The sequence below is a fragment of the Equus przewalskii genome, chromosome 26, assembly GCF_037783145.1.
Source record: "Equus przewalskii isolate Varuska chromosome 26, EquPr2, whole genome shotgun sequence".
Taxonomy (NCBI): Eukaryota; Metazoa; Chordata; class Mammalia; order Perissodactyla; family Equidae; genus Equus; species Equus przewalskii.
This window is the reverse complement of record NC_091856.1, coordinates 35,369,206-35,396,392: the sequence shown is the minus strand read 5'-3', so window position 1 is coordinate 35,396,392 and position 27,187 is coordinate 35,369,206. Positions and strand designations below refer to the sequence as shown.

At 50.4% G+C, this 27,187-nt stretch overlaps 1 protein-coding gene across 2 annotated transcripts; it reads left to right on the top strand.

Moving 5' to 3' along the window:
• On the top strand, positions 1 to 24,531 carry LOC103542252 (histo-blood group ABO system transferase 2-like). 2 transcript variants are annotated; one of them, XM_070594672.1, is made up of 8 exons: positions 1 to 183; positions 10,612 to 10,684; positions 13,452 to 13,502; positions 14,302 to 14,349; positions 15,189 to 15,236; positions 16,036 to 16,071; positions 18,262 to 18,390; positions 21,165 to 24,531. In XM_070594672.1, the coding sequence occupies exons 1-8, from the start codon at positions 171 to 173 to the stop codon at positions 21,853 to 21,855; spliced, it is 1,089 nt and encodes a 362-aa protein (XP_070450773.1). In that variant the 5' UTR covers positions 1 to 170; the 3' UTR covers positions 21,856 to 24,531. The 2 variants fall into 2 exon arrangements, with proteins under 2 accessions (XP_070450773.1, XP_070450772.1); XM_070594671.1 differs by having other exon boundaries at positions 33 to 183; positions 14,299 to 14,349.
• The last annotated feature ends 2,656 nt before the right edge of the window (positions 24,532 to 27,187 follow it).

Here is a 27,187-nt window from a genome sequence, read left to right as displayed (position 1 = left end):
AGAAGGGAAAGGTAAGGTTGGGCCCGGGCAGAGGCTGGGCATCATTCCTCAGGTGGATCTGGCTCTGAGTCTGAGGTCTGAGCTGTGCTTAGCTTCTGCCTAGCTCACCTCCACCTCCCATCTCCAGCCTCTGCCGCCAGGCACCTGGCCTGTGGGTCCTCGGAGAAGCCATGGAGCTCAGAGGTGAGCAGGGGGGCACAACGGCTCCAGGAATGGGCTGTGGGTATCTCTACGGCCAGCTGACCATCTGGCTGGGGCTTCCCTGCTGGTCCAGAGCCAGGGGTCCAGAGCCAGCCTTGGCGAGGACAGCTGGGCAGAGTGGAAGCAGAGAGCATCTGGGGAGCCGTGTTTGCGTGCATGTGTGGGGTGGTCTTGGGCAGGGATGGCACCCAGGGAAGTAGAACAGACAGGATGTGGCCAGGACGGTGTTAGGGCAGACGGCAGACCCTTGGGGGAGGTGTCCTGACTGCCTGGCCCTCCTGCCCAGGGCCCCTGCGTGTGGAAGCACCTGCCTCTGTCCCTCTCCTGGCCTCTGTCTTCTGTTTTCTTGACTTGTCTGGGCCCCAAGGACAGAGCCGGTGTCGGTGAGGGGATTTCCTCCTGTCGTGAAGCCTGCCTGTGATAGAGCAGGTCCACCGCCCCTCAGAGGAGCTTGGACACAGCCAGCGCCTGGAGAAAGTGGGGACCCAGGGCACCCGCTGGGGGCAGGGAGGGAGAGAGGGAGGGAGGAGGAAGTGAGCTGAGGGGAAAGGAGTCTCTTGCAATGTCGGCTGGGTCCCTGATGTCGTCAGTCCTGCCCTAGCTGTCCCAAGGTCACACTGTGAGGCTGGGGTAGGAGGGCAGAGAGGAGGAAGGGAGAGAGGAGGGGAGGGGACGGGAGGGGGCCTGGAGCTCTGCAGGCAAGTGGAGTGCTGGGTGTCTGGACTCCACAGAACCCGACAGAAGGGGTGTTCATGTGCCCCTTTCCGAGGAGGGCCCAGCGCAGTGAGCGCCTCCAGCGGGCACAGCAGAACAGGGAGCTGCTGGTCAGCTGCTCAGAGTTCCTGCCTGGGCCACCCTGCACCCAGCTGCCCCTCCTCCCAGGGACCCAGCTGGTAAGGATGGGGCCCTTGTTTGCCTGTATCTCCTGAAGGGCAGGACCAGGCCTTGCTCATTCACCTTCTCACTGGGGCCCTTTGCATGGGCCCGGCACACAGTGCGGCCTCAATGAACTTTCCAGAATGGCCATCCGAAGTGTGTGCCCAGCTTCATGGATGTAAAAACTAGCTCTGTGGGCCTGAAGCCACAGCCGGGGTCAACCCCAGCCCCTGGAGTCACACCTTATTGGCCAGAGGAGGAAGGCAGAAGCTTCCTGGGGGCTCTGGGCTTTCCAGACATCCAGGAAGCTCCGTGCCCCTGCTCAGCCCACTTCCCTGAGAGCAGGGGGAAGTGGCACTGGGGAGAAGCTGGGCGGTCCGGTGAGGCAACAACAGATGCCAGATTCCTCTCTCCTTTCTGTCCTGACTCCTGGGACAGAGACTGGCTGTAGGGGGCCCTGCCAGAGCCTGTGAGGAGGCGGTAGGGAGGAAAGGGGCTTCTGTGGTCCTTCAGGGAGTCAGGGCTCATCCCGGGCAGGACCCAGGCCTCCATCTGCCAGCTGGCACGGGGAAGCCACTGGGTGCCCGGAGGAGGGCACAGGTCTCCCTGGAAGAGAGAACCAGAGGGAGTGGCCGCTCCTTTTCGTGACGTGAAGTCATCAAAATTCTCTTTTGTTGATAGCAGGCAGCCAGACTGGCCTGGCTTGGGCTCCCTGGAGTGGGGCTCCCAGAGGAAAGTCTGTCGCTACACAGGCTGGGAGGGATGCGCTGGGTGGTCGCTGTTCACTTTTGCACTGGTTGCCTAAATCCCTGTGTCTCAGAGTCTGCTCTTCGTGACCGAAGCAGAGAGGCCCTTCCGTGGGTGTGGCTGGTGGAAAGGTCTACCAGCTCCCAGAGCCAGCCAAATCCCACAGCCCACCAGGCGTGAGAAACAGTGAGCAGAGTTCTGCGCTCCTGTGAGGTCACAGCATCCCGAGTGTGCCCCCTGGACTTGGGGTTTCCTAGTCCCCTGAAATGTGGTGACCATGGCCCCGAGGACAGTCAGGATTGGATGGGGTCCACCAGGGCATGTGTTGGTTCTGATGCCAAGCACCCCAAAGGAGACAAGACCGGAATCCACAGCCTTAGCCATCTGGCCCCCCAAGCGCACCCTCTGAGAGTCCAGGCAGTGACAACCCTGGACCAACGGTCAGGGACCTGATAGGGTGACCGATGCATCGCAGGTTGCTTAGGCTTGTCCTGGTTTTAGCACTTTAGTCCCATGCAGACCAGGCAGGGGGTCACCCTGGACCTGGGTTTGGGCCCTAACCTTGCGGTGAACTCTCCATGACCTGGGGCAAAACTGTTCTTTCTGCGAAAGTCCCGCCCCGCCCTGCCCTGCCCTGCCCTGCCCCGCCCCACCCCGCCTGAGGAGCTGTGGTAACCCGTGGTGCAAGGACTCCACCTGTGCTGTCCTTTGCAAAGCCCCTTGTGCCCTCCCCCTCCCCTGGCAGCAAGCAGAGGTTTTCAGGGAAAAAAATTCAGGGAGCCATAGGGAAGGCCTGAGCCCCTTTGGCTCTTTGATACAAAAAGAAAAAATTGTTTTAAGTTGCTGCATTGATTGGCGGTTAATAAAATGTTCTCTGTTCTTTTGACCTCATTTGTCAGCAGCAGCCCAGGGGCACAGCTGGGTGTGTTTTTCCCTGTGCAGAGCAGCCTTTAGGAGCTGCCATGAAAGTGCAGCCCTAGAAACCTCCTTCCTGACCCAGCCCAGAACAACCCCTGCACCCTCTCATCTCACCGTCCAACACCGCTTTGGTGCCATTTTCTGCCCTGCCTCCAGACCACTCCCTGAGGCCTGGCCTGGCCTTCCAGCCCCCTCTCTCTGGGGATGGCCTCTGCTCCACCTACACCCCCTGGGTCCTCCAGCTCCGGGTGGTTCCTGCTGCTGCTGTTGTCCACGGTCCCTTCCCAGACCCTGCCCTCCTGCCTCTCTTGCCTTTCTCTGTGTCTGGCCTGCTGCCCCCTGGTGCAGACTAGCTCTGCGCTCCCTCCCTTCCTGGGCTGGATTTGCAGTCTAGGGTGTGCTTGCCCTACACATTTTGCATGCTGAGCTCCTTGCACATCGACAACCCAAACAGCCTGCTCTGTTTCAAAAGTGGACGAGAAGTGGGGAGGTCAAAAAGTCAGCAGGAAAGTTCCAGAACTCAGACCACCCCACCCCTCCCCTGCCACCTGCCCTGATCTACAAAACATGGGCCAAGAGGATTCAATACACAGCTGTCCACTGAGCTCCTACAGTGTGCCAGGCACTGTCCAGAGAGGGGGCAAGAGAAATGTGAGAACAAACGACCTGAGCCCCTGGGCAGGGTGGATACCGGGCAGGGTGGCAGAAACTTACCAGCAGACAAAGAGTGGGGCATAGTCAACGGACACACGATAGCCCAGCTCTCAGCACCCCACCCGGCAGGTCAGGGGAAGGCTGCCTTCCGACACCAGCTGCCCTGCATGGTGGAGGTGTGAACCAGGAGGGCACCCAGCGGTCAGGAAGCCGCCTTGTTGGACAGGACCCGCCTTCAGCCTGTGTTCCCATCCGCTAGCTCAGGCCACTGAGCACCACCAGGAGCAGGACGTGAGCCTCCAGGCCTATCCCATTTGTATGCCCATTCTTTTTTTTTTTAAATTATTATTCTGGTAAAATATACATAACAAAAAAATTACCATTTTCGAGTGCACAGTCCAGCGGCATTAAGCATATTCTCATTGTTGTGCAGCCATCCCCACCATCGGTCTCCAGGACTTTCTCATCTTCCCAAACTGAAGCTCTGTCCCCACTGGACACTCACCCCGTCCCCTCTTCAGCCCCTGGCACCACCATCCCCCTTCCTGTCTCTGTGGGTTGACGATTCCTGGGACCTCAGATAAGTAGAATGCTACAGGATGTGTCCTTCTGTGACTGGCATATGTCACTTGGCCTAATGTCCTTAAGTGCATCCGTGTTGCAGCACGTGTCAGATGTTCCTTCTTTTTTAAGGCTGAGTAACATTCCAGTGAATGTACGTGCTGCATTTTCTTTATCCATTCATCCATCACTGGACACTTGGGTTGCTTCCAGTTTTTGGCTCTTGCGAATGATACTGCTGTGAACACAGGTGTACATATATCCGAGTCTCTCTTTCTTTTTAAATGATTGGCACCTGAGCTAACATCTGTTGCCAATCTTCTTTCCCCGCCTCCTTCTTCTTCTCCTTAAAGCCCCCCACTGTATAGTTCTGTATTCTAGTTGTGAGTGCCTCTGGTTGTGCTATGAGGGACGCCGCCTCAGCATGGCCTGATGAGCGGGGCCATGTCGGCGCCAGGATCTGAACCGGCGAAACCCTGGGCCGCAGAAGCGGAGCGTGTGAACTTAAGCACTCGGCCACGGGCCGGCCCTGGAGCCTCTGCTTTTACCTCTTTGGGGTGTACAGCCAGATGCAGACTTGCCGCGTCGGATGGTAACTCTCTGTTCAGTTTTGTGAGGGACTGCCGCACTTGTTTCCGCAGCAGCCGCTCCAGGGACACGGTGCAGGCGGAGCTGACGTGGTGGCTGCAGAACTGGATTTGGGGTGGGAGGGAAAGGAAGTGTCCCAGATGCCTCTGAGCTTCCGACGCCCAGTGGCGCCCTATCTTGAGACGGGAAGAGAGCCCCACTTGAGGGGTGGTGACGGGGACCTGGAGTCCCGTTTGGCCGTGATAAGGTTGATGGGCCTTCCGTGGGGATGGCCCATGAGTGGTTGGGTTTCCAAGTCCAGAGGTCCACAGAGAGGTGGAGGCTGGAGACAGGACGGGGCCAGCAGCACGGGTACGGCAGCTGATGCTCCATGCCAGGCAGGACCTCCCGGGCGGTGAGTGTGGCACAGCAGAGTCTGAGACCATGCCTGGTGCCTGCGACATGTGTGTTAGAAGGAGGGAGAGCACAGGCAGGTGTGGCCACGAAAAGAGACCAAAGAGCAGAGCGCAGCCGCTGCTGCCAGGTGAGGTGGGACGAGGACGGTGAACACGAGATCAGGGCTGCCAAGAGCCCAGAGCCTTTGCTAGGAGAAGTTCCCATGGGGCAGTGAGTTGAAAGGCTGGCCAGGGAGGGTGAAGAAAGAACGGGCGAAGGGGTGGAGGGCATGGCTATAGGCGAGTTTTTCAAGGTTTTCTCTAAAGGGAAGATGAGAATGGGAGGGAGCCGAAAGGGAAGTGTCACAAGAAAAATATGAATGAGGGACAGACATAGCACTGCTGCATTCCTCGGTGGGCATCCTGCTCTGATCACGGCCGCTCCTCCCTGCTCACCTCGCCCAGCACACGCCTTACCTGCGCAGGCCTCGGCCGGCGCCCCTCGCTCACCTAACAGGTGAAAACTGGAGTCTCAGGATGATCTTTATCGGCATTGCTCTTACTAGAGTGAGGGTGAATGCCTTTCAGCATGAATAGTCTCCTATCCCTGGCCCTTTTAAGAAATTAAACTGTTGCTCTTATTTATATCATAGGAGCCATTATTAAGGAATTTAGGGCTTTCTGTGATATAAGTTGCAAACCTATAGTTTTTCCCATTTGTTTCTTTTCATTTTGCTTGCATTTTTTTTTAACCATACATAAAATTTTCCATCTTCATTGGGTCATATGTATTTGTCTTCATTTTGGGCTTAAAAAATTCTTTAAAAACGAGATCTTTTGTCAAATTTAGGCTTTCCCCGTTCAAGATTTAAAAATCTCTTTCTATGTTTTATCCTGGTTGCTTTCTATTTTTGTTTAATTTTCTTATTTTGAATAGGTAGTACACTTACATGGTTCAAAAATAAAAACGATGCTTGGGGTTACACACTGGGATGCGTCACTTCCGCCCGGTTCCTGCCGACCTCTCCCAGCTCCCGGCTCCCGCGATAACCGTGTTTGCTCATTGCTTGTGCAGACTTTTAGGCTTATCTGTAAATAGAAGCAAATATGGTTATACCTCCTCTCACCTCCTTTCTCATGCAAAAGGTTTGTACTGTTCCAGACTTCGCTTGAAATGTAACCCGTACGTCCTGAGAGCGGCCCCATTCTTTTCTTCACAGCAGCATAGCACACCCATGCTGCACTCACCACCCTTGAGTGAATCAGCCCCCTGTGGGTGAATACCGGGGTTGTTTCCAGTCTTTTCTCTTACAAACAAAGCCTTTGTGAACGACCTTGTCCCTCTGTCATTCCACGTGTGGGCAGGTGACTCTGTAGTGTAGACAGACCCCAGAAGTGGGTTTGTCAGGTCAGATGCTAAGTGAGTCTGACTCTGGTAATTACTGCCAGATCTCCCTTCGTATGTGGCTCCATCCTTTTCCTCTCCCTACAGCAGTGTTTCTCAGCCTCCTACCCCCTGATTATGGCACTGTAAGGAGAAAAATTAGACTGAATTTAAATTGTCCCTGAAGACAAATCACTAAATACTAAGGAATAAGATTTTGTTGGGTAAGGTTAAGCTTTGGAAGGCCACAGACTGTTAATATCTAAGATTTTTTCCACATGGCCCATTTTCACCTTGTTAGGGACGATATCCCTCCCCTCCTCCCTACTCCTGCCTCTGCCCTCAGAATGCAGGTCTGAGCCGGCCTCTGGAGTCTGCGCTGGGGAGCTTGTAGTCCCGCGCTTGGGACTATCGCCATCTGATGGTGGAAAATGGTACCCACTGTGGCTTGTTTTTTTTTAAGTCTGTTTTTTTTTTCTGAGGAGCATTGGCCCTGAGCTAAGATCTGTTGCCAATCTTCCTCAGTTTTTCCTTTTTTTTCCCCAAAGCCCCAGTGCATAGTTGTATATCCTACTTGTAAGTCACTCTAGTTCTTCTGTGTGGGACGCCGCCTCAGCATGGCTTGATGAGCAGTGCATAGGTCCGTGCCCAGGATCTGAACCCGAGAACCCGGGCTACTGAAGCGGAGCACACGAACCTAACCACTTGGCCACGAGGTGGCCTGCCTACCTTTTTTTTTTTAAAAAATAGCTTCAGGAATAATTAACATACAGTAAACTACACATATTTAAAGTGTGCTTTTAGATAAATTTTAACATTTGTGTACAGCTGTGAAGCCACAATCAAGATAATGAACATATCCACCACCTCCAAAGTTTCCTCCTGCCTTTCTGCAGTCCAGCCCCACCCTCCCCACCCCTGCCATCCAAGGCTACCGTTGGTCTGCTTTTGTCACTACAGACTAGTTTGCATTTTCTAGAATTTCATATAAAAGGAACTGGACAGTAATTACTCCTTTTCATCTGGCCCCATTCAGCATAATTACTTTGAGATTCCTCCGTGCCATTGAGTGCATCCATAATGTGCGTTCTTTGTGCTATCGTAAGGACACACCTCAATTTGTTCTTCTCTTCATCTGTCGATGCACATTTGGGTTGTTCCCAGGTTTTGGCTGTGACAAAATAAAGCTGCTGTGAACATATGTGTACAAGTCTTTGTGTGGACATGCTTCCGCTTCTCCTGGAATGACTGAGTCATGATAAGAAATGCCAACTGTTTTCAAAGCGGTTGTGCAATTCTCCATTCCCACCGCAAGCCTGTGAGAGTTCCGGTTGTTCCACGGCCTCGCCTGCTTGTGCTATAGTCAGTCTTTTTAATCCTAACAGATGCATAATGGTATCTGACTGATTTTAATGTACATTTCCCTAATAGCTGATGACGTTGGACATTTTTAAAAATTTATTTTTCTTTTTTTTCTTTTCCCCAAAGCCCCCCAGTACATAGCTGTATATTCTAGTTGTGGGTCCTTCTAGTTGAGCTGTGTGGGATGCCGCCTTAGCAAGGCTTGATGAGCGGTGCTAGGTCTGCGCCCAGGATCCGAACTGGTGAAACCCCAGGTGGTGGAAGCGGAGCGTGTGAACTTAACCACGAAGTCATGGGGCCGGCCCCAATGTTGGACATTTTTCATGAACCTTTTTGCCATATTTTTTTCTTTTTTATTGAAGTGTGTGTTCAAATCTTCTGCATATATATATATATAGACACACACACACATTTTTTTGGGTGGAGTTTGTTTTCATGTAATTGAGTTCTCAGATACAGCTGCTTTATCAGATATGTGATTTGGAAATAATTTTTTCCTAGCCTGGCCTCTCTTTTCATTCTCTTAACTGTATCATTCAAAGAGCAGAAGTTATTAATTTTGATCAAGTCCAATTTGTGAATTTTTTATTTTGGTGTTGTATCTAATAAATCTTTGCCTAATCCAAGGCTATAAGAGTTGTGTTCTGTTTTCTTCCAAATGTTTTATAGTTTTAGCTCTTTTATTTTTGTCCATGACTCATTTTAGTTATATACATATTTTTTCTTTTGGTGAAGAAGATTGTCCCTGAGCTCACATCTGTGCCAGTCTTCCTCTATTTTATATGTGGGATGCCTCTGCAGCATGGCTTGACGAATGGTGTGTAGGTCCACACAGGGATCCAAACCAGAGAACCCCAGGTCGCCAAAGTGGAGCATGTAAACTTAATCACTACCGCACTGAGTGGCCCCTGGTTAATTTTCGTAAATGAAATGAAGTTCGTTATTTTTCTGTGTGGCTAGCCAATTGTTCCAGCACCATTTGTTGAAAAGACTCTTCTTTTTCTGCTAAGTTGCCTTTGTGCTTTGTCAAAAATTAATCAATCATGTGCATGCCTATTTCTGGACTCCCCTCTGTGCCATTGGTTGGTTTGTCTTCCTTGATTTCGCTGCCTTTCTGATAGGACAGGACTTAAAATTAGGTAGTCCTTCAAATTTATTCATATTTTTCAAAGTTATTTTGGCTGCTCTAGGTCCTTTGCATTTCCATATGGATTTCAGAATTCAGCTTGTCAATTTCTACAAAAAAGCCTGCTGGGATTTTGATGGGAATTATACTGAATCTAGAAATTAACTTGTAGAGGTTTGACATCCGAACAATATTAAGTGTTCTGATCCACGATCATGGTAGATCTCACCATTTTTAAAGCTTGTTTTAATTTCCCTTGACAATGTTTTATAGTTTTCCCTAACAGGTTTTGCACCTTTTTTGGGCAGAGTTATGTGACGAACTCTTTCGATCTTTTATACTATTCTAAATGGTCTTGTCTTATTACTTTCCGTCTCTACTTGTTGGTTGTTAGTGTAGAGAAATCATTGATTTTTGTGTATTGATCTTGTGTGCTACAGCTTTGCTAACCTCACCAACTCACTTATTCTGGTGGCTTTTTCGTAGATTCCTTTAGATTTTCTACATAGATTAACATGTCGTATGGGAATAAAGATAGATCTGCTGGATGCTTTTCTTTTTCTTTTTTTAAAGCAGCTTTGTAGAGGTAAAGTGGACATATAATAAACTGCACACTTATTCAAAGTGTAGAATTTGGTAACTTTTGATATGTATACACCTGCGAAAGCATCACTGCAATTACAAAAATTAACATAGCTATTACCCCCAACAGGTTCCTGTGCTCGTCTGCAATACCCCCCTGCCACGCTCACACACCCACCTCCATTCCTGGGCAACCACGGTTGTGTCTTCTAGCACAATAGATTAGTTGGCATTTTCTAGAATTATATCAATGGGATCGTACATTAAGTACTTGCTTTTATCTGGATTTGTCCCACCCAGCATAATTCGTTTTCAACCGTGGCTATAAGTTTAATCGACCTGATTCTCTCAGACACACCAGACTCGGGACAGAGCAGACTCTCAAATATGACAAAAACAGATCCAATTGACACAAAGCTACTCTTATTTTTGGATACATCCCTGGGTTTTCCATTTTCCTACCCAGTCGAGGGAAACAGTTATCTATCTTAGGCCAAATGAAATTCTTTGGGAGGAGTTTCTGGGCGGCACCAGGTGTGTCTGGTTTTCTCAGTCCGGCACTTGGGACCCCAACACATTTATGATCAGCAAGAGTCTGACGGCATCGGACTCAGGCCTCATCAGACCTGGCGGTGGGGTCACGGGGGGTGGGGGGCCCTTCATCAGTGGTGGGGCTTGCTAAACCCACAGCCTTCAGGAAGATTTAACCAACGCATACAATTTCCTCCAAACGCACGCTTTTCCTGGAAGTGTCGAGTCCCCGCAGTGATCTCCCAGGCCTTCGCGTTGCTGTTGTGTGTGACTCTGCTGTGAGCTCCTACAGCCTTAGGGCTGCGGGTGTAGCCATGGGCTTAGAATCCTCTCAGTGAGGCTGGATTGGCACACGTCTGTCTTTCACAGTCCTTAGCTGTCTCATCATCCACACTTTCCTAGTCAGTTTGTTGCCACCAGCCACGGCACCCCATCCTTAGGAGTGGACAGAGTGGACCTGGCCCCCGGGGGCTTGTCAACAAGTAGGGGCACCAGGGCAGGCGCCCAGGGGCTGCAAAGCGAGGTTCAGTGGCATTATGCCTCCAGCAGAGGTATAACCCACTTTCCCTGCCAGCACGAAAGAGGAAAAGGGCTTTCGGCTGGAGCCGACACGAGGCCATCCGTGGCCAGGGCCCAATTTCGGCCTCGACGAGGTGAGCCAGAGATCAGGTACTCCAGCCCCGAGTAACCAGGCTTCCTCTCTGCAGACTTCTGGGGAAAGAGCAGCAAGTCCTGGCTGTTCCTGATCCTGCTCTTTGTTGCAAGTTTTGGCTTCTACAGGTAAGGGGGATGGGAATGGTGGGGCTCCTAACGGCTGGTTGGGATTTATGACTTGTTTGACTTTACTTTATGAGCCTCGTTGGGTTTTGGCTCACAATGACGATCCCAGAGAAGGAGTGACCAGGACTGTCCTCCTCATTTTGCAGAATTCCTAGCCTCAAGTCCTGTCCCTTGACGGGGGTGGGGCTGAGACAAGGTTCCCAGCCAGCGTTTGCTCTGCTCCCCGATGATTTACGGGCATTTCTAGGCGCCGGGTTCGCCCCGGGGTGTGAGGATAAACATGACTGTGGTTTGGAGGGCTTCAGAAGGCAGTTTATAGCCTTTTGGAAACACCAATTACATCAACACATGGAGCCCACATCAAACTTCAGCGACATGTATGGAAGATGATGACACCTTTCAACCGCATCACATTCCGCTAGGTTATGTTTTAAAACAAACTTGGTAGTTGTAAAATTGCGCTCCCTTGCAAAGATAGGACCCAGTGGACACCTTTTCAGTATGCCAGCTCTGGTTCCACAGAAGGTGAACTTGTCCCCAGCCTCCACTTTGCAATGGTGCTGAGTGTTTTCAGGTAGAGCTCAGACCAAAGAAGGCAGGTTCACGTGGTCGTCAGCTTTCAGAGCTGTGCGCCTTTTCACTGCCCATTTGAACCCCAGCTCCCTCTTCATTGCATGCAGGTGAGTGTAGCGTGAGTGTCATGCATCCCCAGGCTCTAGCGCTTGGTGGGTAGTCGTGTCACCAAGAGAGACAGTGTATAGAGGAGGGTCAAGTCGGGGAGGGGGAGTACAGAAAAGCTTGTTTCAGACAATTGAGCTCCAGGAGCCTGCAGACGTCCAGGTGCAGATGGCACCCAGGAGCGGTCTGGCTGGAAATAAAGAACGTGAGGTACCCACACTGGGGGCCGCTGCTGTCTGAGAGCAGATGAACGCAAGAGGAGGTGGGCCAGGTCGGGCTGGGCATGCGTTGGGGATGCAGCCTCCCGCGTTCTCCCCAGGGGTCCTGATGGAGAGCACCCCTTCTCGGCTTGCATCGTCAGCTCAGCTGGCTTCATTCATTCACTCCCTCACTTGCTCACGTGTTCACTGTGTGCACACCTGTTGGGCCTCAGCCTGGGGTCCTGGGATGCCCAGGTGATTCAGACACTGTCCCTACCCCCAAGGTAACACTTTGGAGGAGAGAGGTGAGGTGGTGATGTAACCGAAAGTTCGGTCTCTGAACCCAATGCCAATCCAAATAACGAGAACAGAGTCTTGAGTGGAAGAGGAAAGATTTTTACTGTGCCGGGCACAGGGAGCAGAGCAAGGGCTCATGCCTCAAAAATTGTTAGCTCCCCGATGAGGAATGGGTAGGGATTTTTATTGGGGATTTTGGGTAGGGGAGGGGGAACATGTAGCTTGTGCAGCTGGGTGCTTTCCCACCAGCCTGCGTTTGGCCTTGAGAGGCTGCTTGCAGCGAGGCGGGCGGGGGGTGGGGGTGGGGCGTGGGGGGCGTGGGAGTGGGTGGGGGAGGTGTGATAGGAGGATGGCAGGTGGGCGTCCTTCGCCGTTGTCTCATCTTCCTGTTTGAGGCGGGTTCCAGCGCCGGGAGTCGAGGAGTTGAGGTCTGGGAAGCCTCCGCTCCCTGATACTCTTGAGACAGCGGCTTTCCTGGCAAACTCAAGGCCACATGATTAGCTAAACTTTAGTGTGCCTCCAACTCCAGGCCACCTGGGCTTTTAACAATGTGTAACTCCCATTTAGTTGTAAAGCTCAAAGAGTCCAAGTTTAAAGAAACAGGTATTTACATATGAGTGAAGCTAGAGAAGCAGGAAAGGGGATGGTGGATTTTAGTTTTAACCCCATATACGCTGGGTTCAATGTGGGGGAACTGATATCAGGGCTAATGTTAAGAGCCTGTAGCAGTGACACACTTAGTCAGTCTAACCCAAATCCCAGCCAAGAAGCCTACAGTTCAGGGAGGGGTCACTTCACAGGGAGACGGAGCCCCTTCGTGAAGGAGGGGGTGCATGTCCTGGGACCAGCAGTGCTTGGATGGGGGGCCTCAGGGCAGGGCAGGGGAGGGCAGGCCAGCCAGCCAAGCTGAGAGGGGGATTCCAGCCCCTGCTGTGTCCCAATGCGGGGCCGGGGTCTCTGGGAGCCCTCTCCTCAGCCGAGCACTGGGGTTGCTGCAAAGGCTGCGATTCCCTCTTCACTCTGACGCTTCACCAGAGAGCCGCCGGGTTCCAGGGGCCTCAAGGCCCTGACGGCCGTTTGACTTCTAGTATTCCGTATGGCAGGGTTGTTATAAAACAGAAAGGAGGCATGGTATGCACCAGAGTGTACACAGGTCGCCTGGGGAAATTGTTGAAAGTAGAGATTGCCACCCACACACACCTCCCAAGTGCTCGGGGCTGGATTCAGGGAGTCTGGAATTGCATCTGGAAACAAGCCCTGGGCTACTCGTCATGCAGCATCCCGGTCCACAGAGGAAGGCCACGGGCACGTACAAGCTCTTGTCGTGTAACGAGACCGTGTTACAATAGTTGAGATGTCAGGTCGGGGAGCGGGGTGGGTAGCAGGGTGAGGCTTGGGGAGTCTGCCTGGGCACCCCGTTCTCTCCTTCTACCAGAGTAAGATGTCCCGCTGGCTCTGCTTGGGCCCCGCCTCTGTTTTCTCAGGAGCCAGCAACCAAAAAGTCTGTTGAAGTCTCAGCCTCAAAACCACAGCCGTGCGTTCTCCCCAGCCCAGTGAGGACTCAGTCTCATGGTGTTCTTTTTGTTCCCCAGCAATGTTTTCAACTGGATTCCCAGATGGAGGCAGAGAGAAGTGTCTCAAAGGTAATGGAGGAGTCTTTGGAATCAAAGTGGTTCCTTCTAGAAAGATCTAGAACAGAAATAGAAACACAAGTATGTATTGAATTGGAGGTCATTATAACCAGAGACACTCGGTTCCCAGTGTGGCTCCTGGGGTCCATTCTCTACCATGTTTTCTCAAACCCTGAAAAAGGACAAAGGGGGCCTGCCCCATGGCTGAGTGGTTAAGTTCACGTGCTCCACTTCGGTGGCCCAGGGTTTCGCTGGTTTGGATCCTGGGCACAGACATGGCACCGCTCATCAGGCCACGCTGAGGTGGCGTCCCACACAGCAGAGCCAGAGGGACCTATAACTAGGAGATACAACTATGTGCTGGGGGCTTTGGGCGGAAGAAGAAGGAAAAAAAAGAACAAAGATTGAATCCTAATTTCTGTTGGAGATGACATGTTTACAACAGCAAAGGTACTAGCCAGCGGGCTGCATCCCAAAGGCGGGGTTTGGGGAGAAATAGCGCCCAGGGTTGATTCCAGGTAAAGTCGTTCCCTTCAGCCTCCTTGATGGGGCCGACCATGATGGGGCTCCCTGCCTCCATTAGGACAGGACAGTTGGAGGCTCATTTTTCCTTTCAGAGCTCATTTCTCCTGGGGCCATCACTCTCTGGCTGAGCAGCGAACAGCAGGGAGGGAGCTCCTAACCAGTAATGCGTAGAGCCGCACCCTCCCTGCGGCGCTCCTCCCTCTGTCCAGCGCTCAAGGGGGCAGCAAATGCTTATTGGAGGGATGGTGGGTGAATGCGCTGAGCTGACGTGACTTTCTCCCAGCAGCTGTGAGGCCCACCACCTCCAGGGCCAGCGGGAGAGCCCGCCACTGAGGTAAGGACTTGCATTTTCTTCTTTTCACCCACACAAGTTGGCATTTCTGAGCTTGGCCCGGTGGTGGGAGCTTTTGCTTGGTCTTCAGGCTGGGGATGGCCCCACCAGGCTACGTCTAGGGGCCTGCCTCCCCTCCTCCCCTCCGTCAGGGAAGCTCGCCTGTGCCTGGTTGGGGCAGTGTGGGACTGGGGGATGCAAGGCCAACACCGCTCGTCAGGCCATGCTGAGGTGGCGTCCTGCATCACAGAACTAGAAGGACTTGCAACTAGAGTATACACTGTCTACTGGGGGGCTTTGGAGAGGAGGAGAGGGAGGGGAAGGAGGCGGGGGAGGAGGAGGAGGAGAAGAAAAAAGGTTGGCAAGAGATGTTAACTCAGGTGCCAATGTCAAAAGAAAAAAAAGAGAGATGCTACCTTTTCATGAAGTGACTCAGATACAGGCAGGATAAGTGTAGCACGCGCTGCTGGAGACAAAGTGGTCCGGGCAGGGGGCGGAAAGGGGTGGGAGCTGGGCTCCTGGGGGTGAGAGGCCCAGGGAGGCATTGCCAGAGTTTCCCTTGGGATTCCAGGGCCAACCTGGGTGGCCAGGGCTCCTGCTTTCTGGTCTTGGCTCCTCCCCTCCCCAGAGAGGGGCTCTCCCCAGGAGGGTTTGTCACCCTCTGGTGTGGCATGCCCCTTGGGCAGAGCTGTGCACCACAAGCTCCCAGACGTAGTCAGCGTGTGCACGGTGTCTTTGCCCTGCTTCACACCCCTGGCCCCTGGGGAAGCCTGGCCGGTCCAGCACAGCAGGCTCCTCCCAGGACCCCGCCCAGCTCTGAGCCCTCTGCTTTCCTCCCTCAGCGAAGGGGACTGCTACCCAGACACCTGCCGAGTGCCCAGAGTGCCCAGGTATGGAGACCACATCTTCGGGCTGCTTCTGTGCATATTGCCAAGCAAGTCAACACCGGTTCCCCCTCCATTCCTTGCCTCAGCCCCTCTTCCAGGGTCCGAGGGAAGAGGCGATGGGGCGGAGAGAGGAGGGCAATGAGGAGGCGTTAGAGGGTGGAAGCCACCCATGAGTTCCAGTTGACCTGGGGCCTCGTGGCTGCCCCCGCTCACATGTCTTACCTGAGGCCGACTCAGCCCCACTTCCCAGCCCTCAGCTCAGTTGAAATCTGGACTGACGCCGGGGAGGGCGTGGAGCACACAGGAGGCTGCACGGTGGGAGGCGGGTAGGCGGCGAGGTGGATCTGGCCCAACTTAGGGGGTGGACGGGGCGGGTGTGTGCCAGCCCTTGTGCTTCCCACCCCCTGAATAAAAGCAGGACATGGGGACCTTAGTCATCATGGGTTAGACCACGGGAAGGACTTACAAGGCACAAGGAGTGAAGAAAGAGCCGTGCATGGGTCTGTAACCACAGCAGTTATCACAAAACAGTTAGGGAAGACCCCCGTTTCCTTTCTGTGTATTTCAGCCCATCGGTTTATCCCTGGGAAAGCACATGGCATCCTTGGGGCTAGGTGGGTGTGCTGGCTGGGGGTTGGTCTGGTGAGTGAACAAAGGGCTTCCTGAAGGAAGGAGGGAGGGCTCCTGGCCGAGCTGGCACCCAGGGCAGGGGGACAGCAGCTTGTAGCCGAGAGGCGTGGACTAACCCGTCCCTGGTTCTCTGCACGGGAGCCTCATTTCTCACTGTGCTCGTCTTCCGCAGGATGCTCTACCCCAAGGCCCATGTCCTCCAGCCCACGTAAGTAGGGGACTTCCTGCCGTGGCCAGTGGGTCCCTGTCACCGAGGACCTCGTGCTTTCCTTTCTCTCGCTCCTGCTGGCTCCAGTCTTCCTTTCCCTTTTTCCTCTTCTCCCTTTCATGGCTGTAGGAGGCCGGTTGGTTTTGAATGGGTTTGGCACAAGTTGAGGGAGCAAGGGAGGGGCCTCCAGTTCTTGGGGTCGGGAGCCGTGTGGGTGTGCACACCAGGCCCTGACCCTCTTCTCGTGTCTTCACGGGGAAGGAGGACGGAGATCCGGGCCGAGTCATCCCTGAGGTCTTTCCACAGGTGTCAATGTCAGAGAGACAACGGTTCCAAGCCAGTCTCCACATGCAAATGCCTGTCCCCAAATCCAGGCCTCCTTAGCCCGAGCCCACCCTCCAGCTGCCACTGCCTGAACGAGGGGCACCAGACCCGAGAGTTTCGGCACAGCAAGGTGGCCCAGAGACCACTTTGACCAGCCCTGGCTTGACCAGCAGGGAAACTGAGGCTGAGAGAAGTGAAGGAGATTGCCTGAGGCCCTGCCACCAGTGAGGGGCAGGTCGGGATGCGAGCCCAGGCCCGTGGACTCGACAGCCCCACGGCTTCTGTCATGTCATGTCACCTCCCTGCCAGGAGAGCTGGAAATGCCATTTCTGAGCCCAACACCCACATCTGCTTGAGTTTCTAGAGCCACCAGCCACGTGGGGTGATGAACGCTTGACACGTGGCCGATCTGGAATGAGATGTGCTGTCAGTGTGAAATACACACTGGATTTCAAGCACTTAGTACGCAAAACGAAATATATCTCGAAAAAAGTAAGATATCTCATTTTTAATTGAGATTGCATATTGAACTGATAATATTTTGGATATAGTGAGTTAAACAAAGTATACCAAATTAACCGTCATTTCACTCGGTTCCTTCTGCTTTTCTGTGGGCACTAGAAAATTTTAGATTACATATGTTTCTGTTGGACAGCACTGATGTGGCGGGACAAGTTGGCACGAGTTTTTTGGTGGATCCTGGTGGCATGATGCCACGAGGACCCATGAATGCATGAGCACCGTGAAATCAGAATGGCAGGAGTGAGAGGACCCTGTGCGGGCTAGAGGGAGAGTCAGGGGGGTGTAGAGGGACAGAGACACAGCCCAGAGAAGATCGAGGGGCTGCAGGGGGCAGGGCCCTGAGATGGGAGGGGGCTTCAAACCCAGCTTTGTCTCATTTCCTCTGCTCACAGCAAACATGTGGGTTTCCCCACCGAGCAGTGCTGACGCCGCCCGCAGTTAGCACAGACCCTGGGGCGAGGGTCTCCGTCCCACAGACAGCCCCCACTTCAGATGCCAGTCACAAGGCCAGGTTGTCCCCTGTGCTTCTGACCTACTGGCTGTAAACTAGGGCTTCCCGCTGACCCCTCCTTGGGTTCAAGAATTTGTTAGAACAGTCCATGGAACTCAAGAAAACAGTTGACTTACCAGATGCTCAGTTTATGATGAAGGACACAGCTCGGGAACAGTCAGAGGAAGAGCTAAATAGGGCCAGGTGTGGGCAGGGGCCAGAGCCACCACGCCCTCTCCAGGTGCGCCACCACCAGCACCTGCACGTGTTCAACCCGGAAGCTCCCGAACCCCATCGCTCTCCCCTCCTGGAGGACGGGCGTGGGGCTCAAGCTCCAGGCTTCCAGTCACAGCTTGGTCTTTCTGCTCACCAGCCCCCTCCTGAGCTACCTGGAGCCACCCAGAGTCTCCTCGTTAGAACAAAAGGTGCTCCCATCACCCAGGAAATCCCAAGGGCTTGAGGAGCACTGTGTCAGGAACCGGGGGCAGAGACCAGATACATATTTCTTCTGATGGCCAAGTCTCCTCATGCTGGGAGAGGGCTTAGTTCTCGCCCTCCCTGAGACTCTGCTCCTCCCTGGAAACGGGCTTGGGAGGCCTCAAAGAAGGACTGCCCCATGGGATCCAGCACACACCTGGTGCTCTGGAGATGCGCCGAATTAGGGCAGTGAAGGAATTGGGGGTTCGGGGCTCGGGTGCTGAGCTTATGGTGCAAAGAGCACTGGATTGGAAGTCTGGAGTCCTGTGTTCTCCGAGCTCTGCTGCTCACAGACTGTGCAACTTTGGACGAGTCCTTCCCTCGGTGGCCCGCATCCCCGCGCCCTGCTCTCACCCACTGTGCTTCCTCTCCTCCAGGAGGGTGGACGTGCTCCTCATGACTCCCTGGTTTGCTCCCATCATCTGGGACGGGACCTATGACTCTGCCATCCTGAACGCACAATTCAAAAACACCACCATCGGGGTGGTGGTGTTTGCTATCAAAAAGTAAGTAAGGTCCGGGCAGCTGGGCTGGGCAAGGGTGCTTGCCCAGGAAAACCAGGGAGCCGACCTGTGGTGTAGGGGGCGCTCCTCACCCAGGGTCTCTCATTTCCAGGATGAAGAGTTTGGCTCATGGGGTCGGGGGGGATGCAGAGGCCTGAGTGACTTTGTGTGTAGGAGAACTTGGTGGGATCTGAGGGGGCCGCTAGGCAGAACCCTGCTCAAAATAGCAGCCCCACCGCTCAGAGTCATCTGCTCCAGAGGTCGCCGTATCAACCTCTTGGAGATGTGCTGCTGACATGGACCACTCACGCGTGCCAGCCGCTCTGCTAGGAGCTTAACCCCAGCAGGGCCCATGCGTGCGTGCCCTGGTACCCCAATCTGTTACCCAGGGAGGCCAGCTGAGGCTTAGCTTCTTAGTTAGCCGAAGAAAGTATACTATGTGGCAAAGTCGGCTCTGAGTTTCCAAGTTGCATTTCCGGCTTTGGGGTCTTGCTTGATTGTTTCAAAAACTGGTTCGTATTTTACCATCAGTTTCCCACTGTGTGTCTTGGACACCTTTGCCCTTGGCGCGTGCGGGCCTTCCTCATTCTTTTGAAGGGCTGCCCGCTGTTTTACTCCATAGATGCTTCATTCCGCGCTGGAGCTAAGCATTCTTTGAAAGTTGCCTAAGGTGGCGCCATGACAATAATGTTTGATCAGGGAACTTCTCAAACGTGCAGCAAAGTTGCAAGAATTTTATAGTGAATGCGTGCATGCCCACCACTGAGAGTCCACCATTAACATTATTTCTTTTTTTCTCTCATTTTCTCCCCAGTTTTATTGAGATATAATTGACATGAAACATTGTATAAGTTTAAAGGGTATAATATGATGGTTTGACATATGTATATATTATGAAATGATTAGCCCACCACGTTTAGTTAATATCTATCATGTCCCATAGTTACAGATTTTTTTTTCTTGTGATGAGAACTTTTAAGATCTACTCTTAGCAACTTTCAAATATACAATACAGTACTGTTAACTAGAGTCTCTGTCCATGAGCAGCTTTATGAGGCAAAGATAAAATGTGGAAAGAGAGGCTTTATCAAAGGTTTGCAAACTAGGCTCATAAGTTGATAGGTGAGCCCCTCTCGGGTCTTGGGGTGGCTGGGCTTATAAAGGCAAAACCTGGAGGGTCTGCAAGGCTGCTGAGTCCAGTATCTTCTTCTTTTTCTTTTGAGGAAGATTAGCCCTGAGCTAACTGCTGCCAATCCTCCTCTTTTTGCTGAGGAAGACTGGCCCTGAGCTAACATCTGTGCCTATCTTCCTCTACTTTTATATGTGGGACGCCTACCACAGCATGGCTTGCCAAGCGGTGCCATGTCCGCACCTGGGATCCGAACCGGCGAACCCTGGGCTGCCGAAGCAGAACGTGCGCACTTAACCACTGCGCCACCAGGCGGGCCCTGAATAACTTTTTATTATGATTTTTCTCTTTATTTTTTGATTTTTAATTGTGGTAAGATACACGCAACATAAAATTTACCATCTTAACATTTTGTATTTTATTTTATTTATTTTTTTGAGGAACATTAGCCCTGTGCTAACATCTGTGCTCATCTTCCTCTACTTTATATGTGGGATGCCTGCCACAGCATGGCTTGATAGGTGAGGCATAGGGCCGTGCTTGGGATCTGAACTGGCGAACCCCAGGCCACTGTGTACGAACACAGCGTACGAACCTAACCACTACACCACCGGGCTGGCCCCACATCTCGACTGTTTTCGGGTGTACAGTTCAGCAGTGTTAAGTATTCATGTTATGCAACCATCACTACCATCCGTCTCCAGAACTCTTTTGATCTTGCAAAACTGAAATTCTGTACCCATTAAACAATAACTCCCATTTCCTCCTCCCCAGCGTCTGGCAGCCACCATTCTACTTTCTGTCTCTATGAATTTGCCTGTTCTAGGTAACTCACACAAGTGGACTCATGTGGTATTTGACTTTTTGTGATTGGCTTTGTCAACTTAAAAAGCAAATTTTCCTGGTATTTTATCCTTGAAACAAGTTTATTCAGGAATACCCAAAAGAATTGCAATTCAGGAGGTGCATGCTATGGCCAATCGTGGGCAAAGCAAGAAAGCAAAGGAGGGAGCTGCTTCTATAGAGAAAAATGGGGAGAGGCAGGGCCTGTTCTAAAGGGAAGTCCATTGGGGAAAGTAACAGATGAGGGCAGGAACAGCTTCTCATTGGCTGAGCTGCAGCGTTTCTGATTGGCTGGGCTTCGGCATTTCTGATTGGCTGGGCTGTGGCATTTCTGATTGGCTGAGTTGCAGCGTTTCTGATTGGCTAGGCTGTGGCATTTCTGATTGGCTGGGCTTCAGTATTTCTGATTGGCTGGGCTGTGGCATTTCTGATTGGCTCAGCTGCAGCGTTTCTGATTGGCTGAGCTGTCGCATTTGTGATTGGCTGTGGTGTTGCCAGCTCGGGAGAGAAGTCTCCCGGCAGCAGTAGCTAGTTTTACTTCCTGTCCAAGAGCCAAGCCTCAGTCTCTTCCTGTTTGGTGTAATTAAGGATGTGTCGTGGGGCGTGAGAGCTGCCCCTGCAGGCCTGCCCAAGTCCAGTTTAGTTAAGGCTTCTTTGTTAATTTGCACAGCTTATTTCACTTGGGGTACCGTCCTCAAGGGATGCTATGGCTGTATAAGCCATTTTGCCTAAGTCTGTTCTGCTGCTGCTGTTTGACTGTGTCTAACACCCACCCTCTCTTTCCTGGGGTGCTTGTTGGTCTTAGATATGTGGTCTTCCTGAAGCTGTTCCTGGAGACGGCAGAGAAGTACTTCATGGTGGGTCACAGGGTCATCTACTACATCTTAACCGACCGGCCGGCAGACGTGCCCCAGATCCCCCTCCAGGAAGGAAGGCGAGTGGTGATCCTCAAGGTCCGAAACTACACGCGCTGGCAGGACGTGGTCTTGCACCGCATGGAGATGATCAGCAACTTCTCCCAGCAGCGCTTCCTCCATGAGGTCGATTACCTTGTGTCCGCGGACGTCGACATGAAGTTCAGCGACCACGTGGGTGTGGAGATCCTGTCGTCTCTCTTTGGCACCCTCCATCCCGGTTTCTATGCCAGCGATCGCCGGCGTTTCACCTATGAACGCCGCCCATTGTCTCAGGCCTACATTCCGGAAGACGAGGGTGATTTTTACTATGCAGCAGCCTTGTATGGGGGGTCAGTGGCTGAGGTTTACCGGCTCGCCACAGCCTGTCACCAGGCAACGCTGATCGACAAGGCCAATGGCATCGAGGCCGTGTGGCACGAGGAGAGCCACCTGAACAAGTACCTGCTCTACCACAAGCCCACCAAGGTGCTGTCCCCAGAGTACGTGTGGGATGAGCGGATGCTGCGGAAACCGCCTTACCTTAGGAGACTGCGATACGTGGCTGTGCCCAAGAATCATGCACAAATTCGGAGCAGATGAGACCAGACTTTCCAGGAGACCCCACATATAAGGCTGTGGTATGCGTTAGTGGTTCTAATTTTGGGTAAGGGATTGATTGGCCAAAGATTCAATGAGTCGTCCCTCGGTTTCCTCTTCTGGAGTGGCTTCCACCACTCATCACACGAACCCAGCTCTGACTTTTCCTCCCCTCCCAGTCCAGCTTTCTGTCTCAGTGCTGCTCTTCCTTCAAGGTCCTGACAAAGTCACCTTCCCCGTGAAGTTTTCTTGGATTGTCTCCTCCTCCTGCAGTTGAAGTGAATTGCCCCTCCCCCTGCATTTCCATAGAACACTGGATGTATTCCTTTGGCTGTATGAGCCCTCATGCCCAAATTCCCCATTGGTCTTGCCCATCATGATGCTAGCTCCTGAGGGCAGAGGCTAAGATTTCTTCATCTTTATATCCATCAGTACCTAGCTGAGTGCCTTATGCCTGGAGACTTTCAAAATATGTTCACATATAAATTAAAGTGACCTTTAAAAACCTACTCTACCGGTGCCGGCCCCGTGGCCGAGTGGTTAAGTTCGAGCACTCTGCTTCGGCGGCCCAGGGTTTTGTCGGTTGGAATCCTGGGCGCAGACATGGCGCCACTCATCAAGCCACGCTGAGGTGGCGTCCCACATGCCACAGCTAGAAGGACCCACAACTAAAATTATACAACTATCTACCGAGGGACTTCGGGGAGAAAAAGGAAAAATAAAATCTTTAAAAAAAAAATGAAACCTATTCTACCATGTTCTGAGACAAGGGCGAGGCCCCGCCTGCAAGCACTTGCTGGGTTTGATTTGTTTGTGTTGGTATCTTGTTTCTTGGTTGTTTGTCTTTTCTTACTGAAATCACGAAGACAGTCTCCTGTGTTATCATCCAAAAGCTTTATGTTTTTGCCTTACACTTACGACTTTAATCTACTGGAATTGCCTTACGTGTGGTTTTAATGTGAGGGTCCAGTTTAGGTGTTTTTCCTCTGGGTAACCATTATCTCAGCCCCACTTACTGAAAATGTGTTAGAAAACATATTGAATTTTTTCCCCACTGATTTGCAATATCATTGGTCTCGTAGTCTCAAGTGTCCCTGTGTGCCTGGGTCTGTTTGGGGGCTCCCTATACTGTTCCATTGGTCTGTTTGTCTATCCTTATGGCAATAACACACCGTCTTAGTTACTTGAGGTTTATAAATAAACCTTGGTATCTGGTAGGGCAAGTCCTCCCACCTGGGTCTTCAAGAGTGTCTTGACTGCTCTTGGCCTGTTGAATTTCCACCTAATTTTTTTTTTTTTTTTTGAGGAAGATTGGCCCCTAGCTAACATCTGCTACAAAGCTTCCTCTTTTTGCTGAGGAAGGCTGGCCCCGAGCTAACATCCGTGCCCACCTTCTTCTACTTTATATGTGGGACACCTGCCACAGCATGGCTTGCCAAGTGGTGCGTCAGGTCCATACCCGGGATCTGAACCAGTGAACCCCGGGCTGCCGAAGCAGAATGTGCAAACTTAACCACTGTGCCATCAGGCCGGCCCCTCCATCTAACTTTTCAACTTTTGTCAGATTGCACAAAGGAGCCTGGTGGAGTTTGCATCAGAATTGTGTTGAAGATATCTGACGTCTTTTCAATATTGAATATCCCAAACTCTGAACACATCTCTCCATTTGCTGAGGGCTTCTTTAATGTCTTTCAACAGAACTTCAGAATTTTCTCAAGAAACTTCTTACAAATCTTTTTTAATGATTTCTAGCTGAGGTGCCAGTGTTTTTTCCCAACATTCTATTTTGAAAAATTTAAAACAAAAATTTTTTAAAGAATGGTACAGCAAACGCTCACAACTATGACGTGGATTCGACCACTAACATTCTGCTCTGGGCTATGATTCCGCTGCCCACACATGTCACCCATCTCCCCATCCATACCTCCATCCGTCCGTCAGCCCATCTCAGTTTTTGTCTGCATGTGAAAACAAGTTGCAGGTTTCACTTTAAATACTTGAACATACGTACTATGAATTAGAGTTGAATATTTATTTAGAGTTTTTCTTAGATAAAATTTACATACGATGCATGTGAATCCACTGCACAGATCTGAAGTGTATCACTGGGTGAGTTTGACAAATATGTGCTCCTGTGTACTACAAACTCAGCTGACACATGGACTGTCAGTATCATGCCAGAAAGGTCCCTTTCCAATCAGTTCTTTCTCCCAGCCCTCAGAGACAACCACTGGTGTGATACTTTTCACTGTAGGCTGGTTTTGCCTTTTCCATCACTTTACACAGATGGTGTCACAGAATTCTCCCTGCATTTACCTGTTGACATTTCAGCTGCACTTCTTTAGTGGTTGTTGTAGGGATTACAATATACATTCTGAGCTTTTCACAACTGACTTAGACTTCATATTGTACCATTTCATGTGCAACGTAAGGAACTTGCACGGGCATTTGTGCATTTACTGCCTCCCTGTCCTACAGGCTATAGTTGTCACATATGTTATAACTCTGTAGGTTACAAAACCCAAACCACAGTCTCATAATTCTTGCTTAAAACAGTCATATTTAAAGGACACCACGAAAAAAGAGAACTACAGGCCAATATCACTGATGAACATAGATGCAAAAATTCTAAACAAAATTTCGGCAACCAGAATTCAGCAATTCATCAAAAGGATCATACATCATGATCAGGTGGGATTCATACCAGGGACACAGGGATGGTTCAACATCCGCAAATCAATCAAGGTGATACACCACATCAACAAACTGAGGAATAAAAACCACGTGATCATCTCAATAGATGCAGAGAAAGCATTTGACAAGATCCAACAGCCATTTATGATAAAAACTCTGAACAAAATGGGCATAGAAGGGAACTACCTCAACATAATAAAAATAATATACGACAAACCCACAGCCAGCATCACACTCAATGGGCAAAAACTGAGCACCATCCCCCTGAAAACAGGAATGAGACAAGGATGTCTTCTATCACCACTCTTATTTAACATAGTACTGGAGGTCCTGGCCAGAGCAATCAGGCAAGAAAAAGGAATAAAAGGAATCCAAATAGGGAGGGAAGAAGTGAAACTCTCGCTATTTGCAGACAATGTGGTCTTATATATAGAAAACCCCAAAGAATGCATTGGAAAACTCTTAGAAGTAATCAACAACTACAGCAAAGTTGCAGGGTATAAAATCAATTTGCATAAATCAGTATCACTTCTATATTTTAATAACAAACTAACAGAAAAAGAACTCAAGAACACAATACCATTCACAATCGCAACAAAAAGAATAAAATACCTCAGGGTAAATTTAACTAAGGAAGTGAAGGACCTATATAATGAAAATTACAAGGCCTTTCTGAGAGAATTGGACGACAACATAAGGAGATGGAAAGACATTGCATGCACATGGATTGGAAGAATAAACATAGTTCAAATGTCCATTCTACCTAAAGCAATCTACAGATTCAACACTATCCCAATCAGAATCCCAATGACATTCTTTACAGAAATAGAACAAAGAACCCTAAAATTTATATGGGGCAACAAAAGACCCCGAATTGCTAAAGCAATCCTGAGAAAAAAGAACAAAGCGGGAGGCATCACAATCCCTGACTTCAAAACATACTACAAAGTTACAGTAATCAAAACAGCATGGTACTGGTACAAAAACAGGTGCACAGATCAATGGAACAGAATTGAAAGCCCAAATATAAAACCACACATCTATGGACAACTAATCTTCGACAAAGGACCTGAGGGCCTACAATGGAGAAAAGAAAGTCTTTTCAACAAATGGTGATGGGAAAACTGGAAAGCCATATGTAAAAGAATGAAAATTGACCATTCTTTTTCACCATTCACCAAAATAAACTCAAAATGGATCAAAGACCTAAAGGTGAGACCTGAAACCATAAGACTTCTGGAAGAAAATGCAGGCAGTACACTCTTTGACATCAGTTTTAAATGAACCTTTTCGGACACCATGTCTTCTCAGACAAGGGAAACAATAGAAAGAATAAACAAATGGGACTTCATCAGACTAAAGAGCTTCTTCAAGGCAAATGAAAACAGGATTGAAACAAAAAAACAACCCACTAACTGGGAAAAAATATTTGCAAGTCATATATCTGACAAAGGCTTAATATCCATAATATATAAAGAACTCTCACAACTCAACAACAAAAAATCAAACCCGATCAAAAAATGAGCTGGAGACATGAACAGACATTTCTCCAAAGAAGATATATGGATGGCCAATAGGCACCTGAAAAGATGTTCATCATCGCTGATCATCAGGGAAATGCAAATCAAAACTACACTAAGATATCACCTTACACCCATTAGAATGACAAAAATATCTAAATCTAATAGTAACAAATGTTGGAGAGGTTGTGGAGAGAATGGAACCCTCATACACTGCTGGTGGGAATGTAAACTGGTGCAGCCACTATGGAAAACAGTATGGAGATTCCTCAAAAAATTAAAAATAGAACTACCATACGATCCAGCCATCCCACTACTGGGTATCTATCCAAAGAGCTTGAAGTCAGCAATCCCAAAAGTCCTATGCACCCCAATGTTCATTGCAGCATTATTTACAATAGCCAAGACATGGAAGCAACCTAAGTGTCCAGCAACAGACAATGGATAAAGAAGATGTGGTACATATATACAATGGAATACTACTCAGCTGCAAAACAGAACAAAAATCATCCCATTTGCAATAACATGGATGGACCTTGAGGGAATTATGTTAAGTGAAATAAGCCAGTTAGAGAAGGATAATCTCTGTATGACTCCACTCATATGAGGAATTTAAAAATGTGGACAAAGAGAACAGATTAGTGGCTACCAGGGGAAAGGTGGGGTGGGGGGTGGGCACAAAGGGTGAAGTGGTGCACCTACAACACGAATGACAAACAGTAATGTACAACTGAAATCACACAAGATTGTAACCTATCATTAACTCAATAAAAAAATTAAATAGATAAATAAATAAAAAATTTTTAAAAGTCATATTTATTCTTATGAAATTAAGAATAAAAATTGTCCTTCACCATTTCTGATGTCCTTCACTCCTTCCTAAATATCCCAGTTTCAATCTAGTACCAGGTTCCTTCAGCCTGAAGATTTTCCATTCGCATATCTTGCAGTGCAGGGTTGCTGGCAACAGGGTCTCAGTTTTCTCTTATCTGACTATGTCTGCGTTTGACCTTTATTCATGAAGGATAGTTTCACTAGACAAAGTATTCTGAGTTGACAGTTTTCTCTTCCAGCCCTTTTAAGATGCCGATCCACTGTTTTCTGGCCTCCATTTCTTCTGA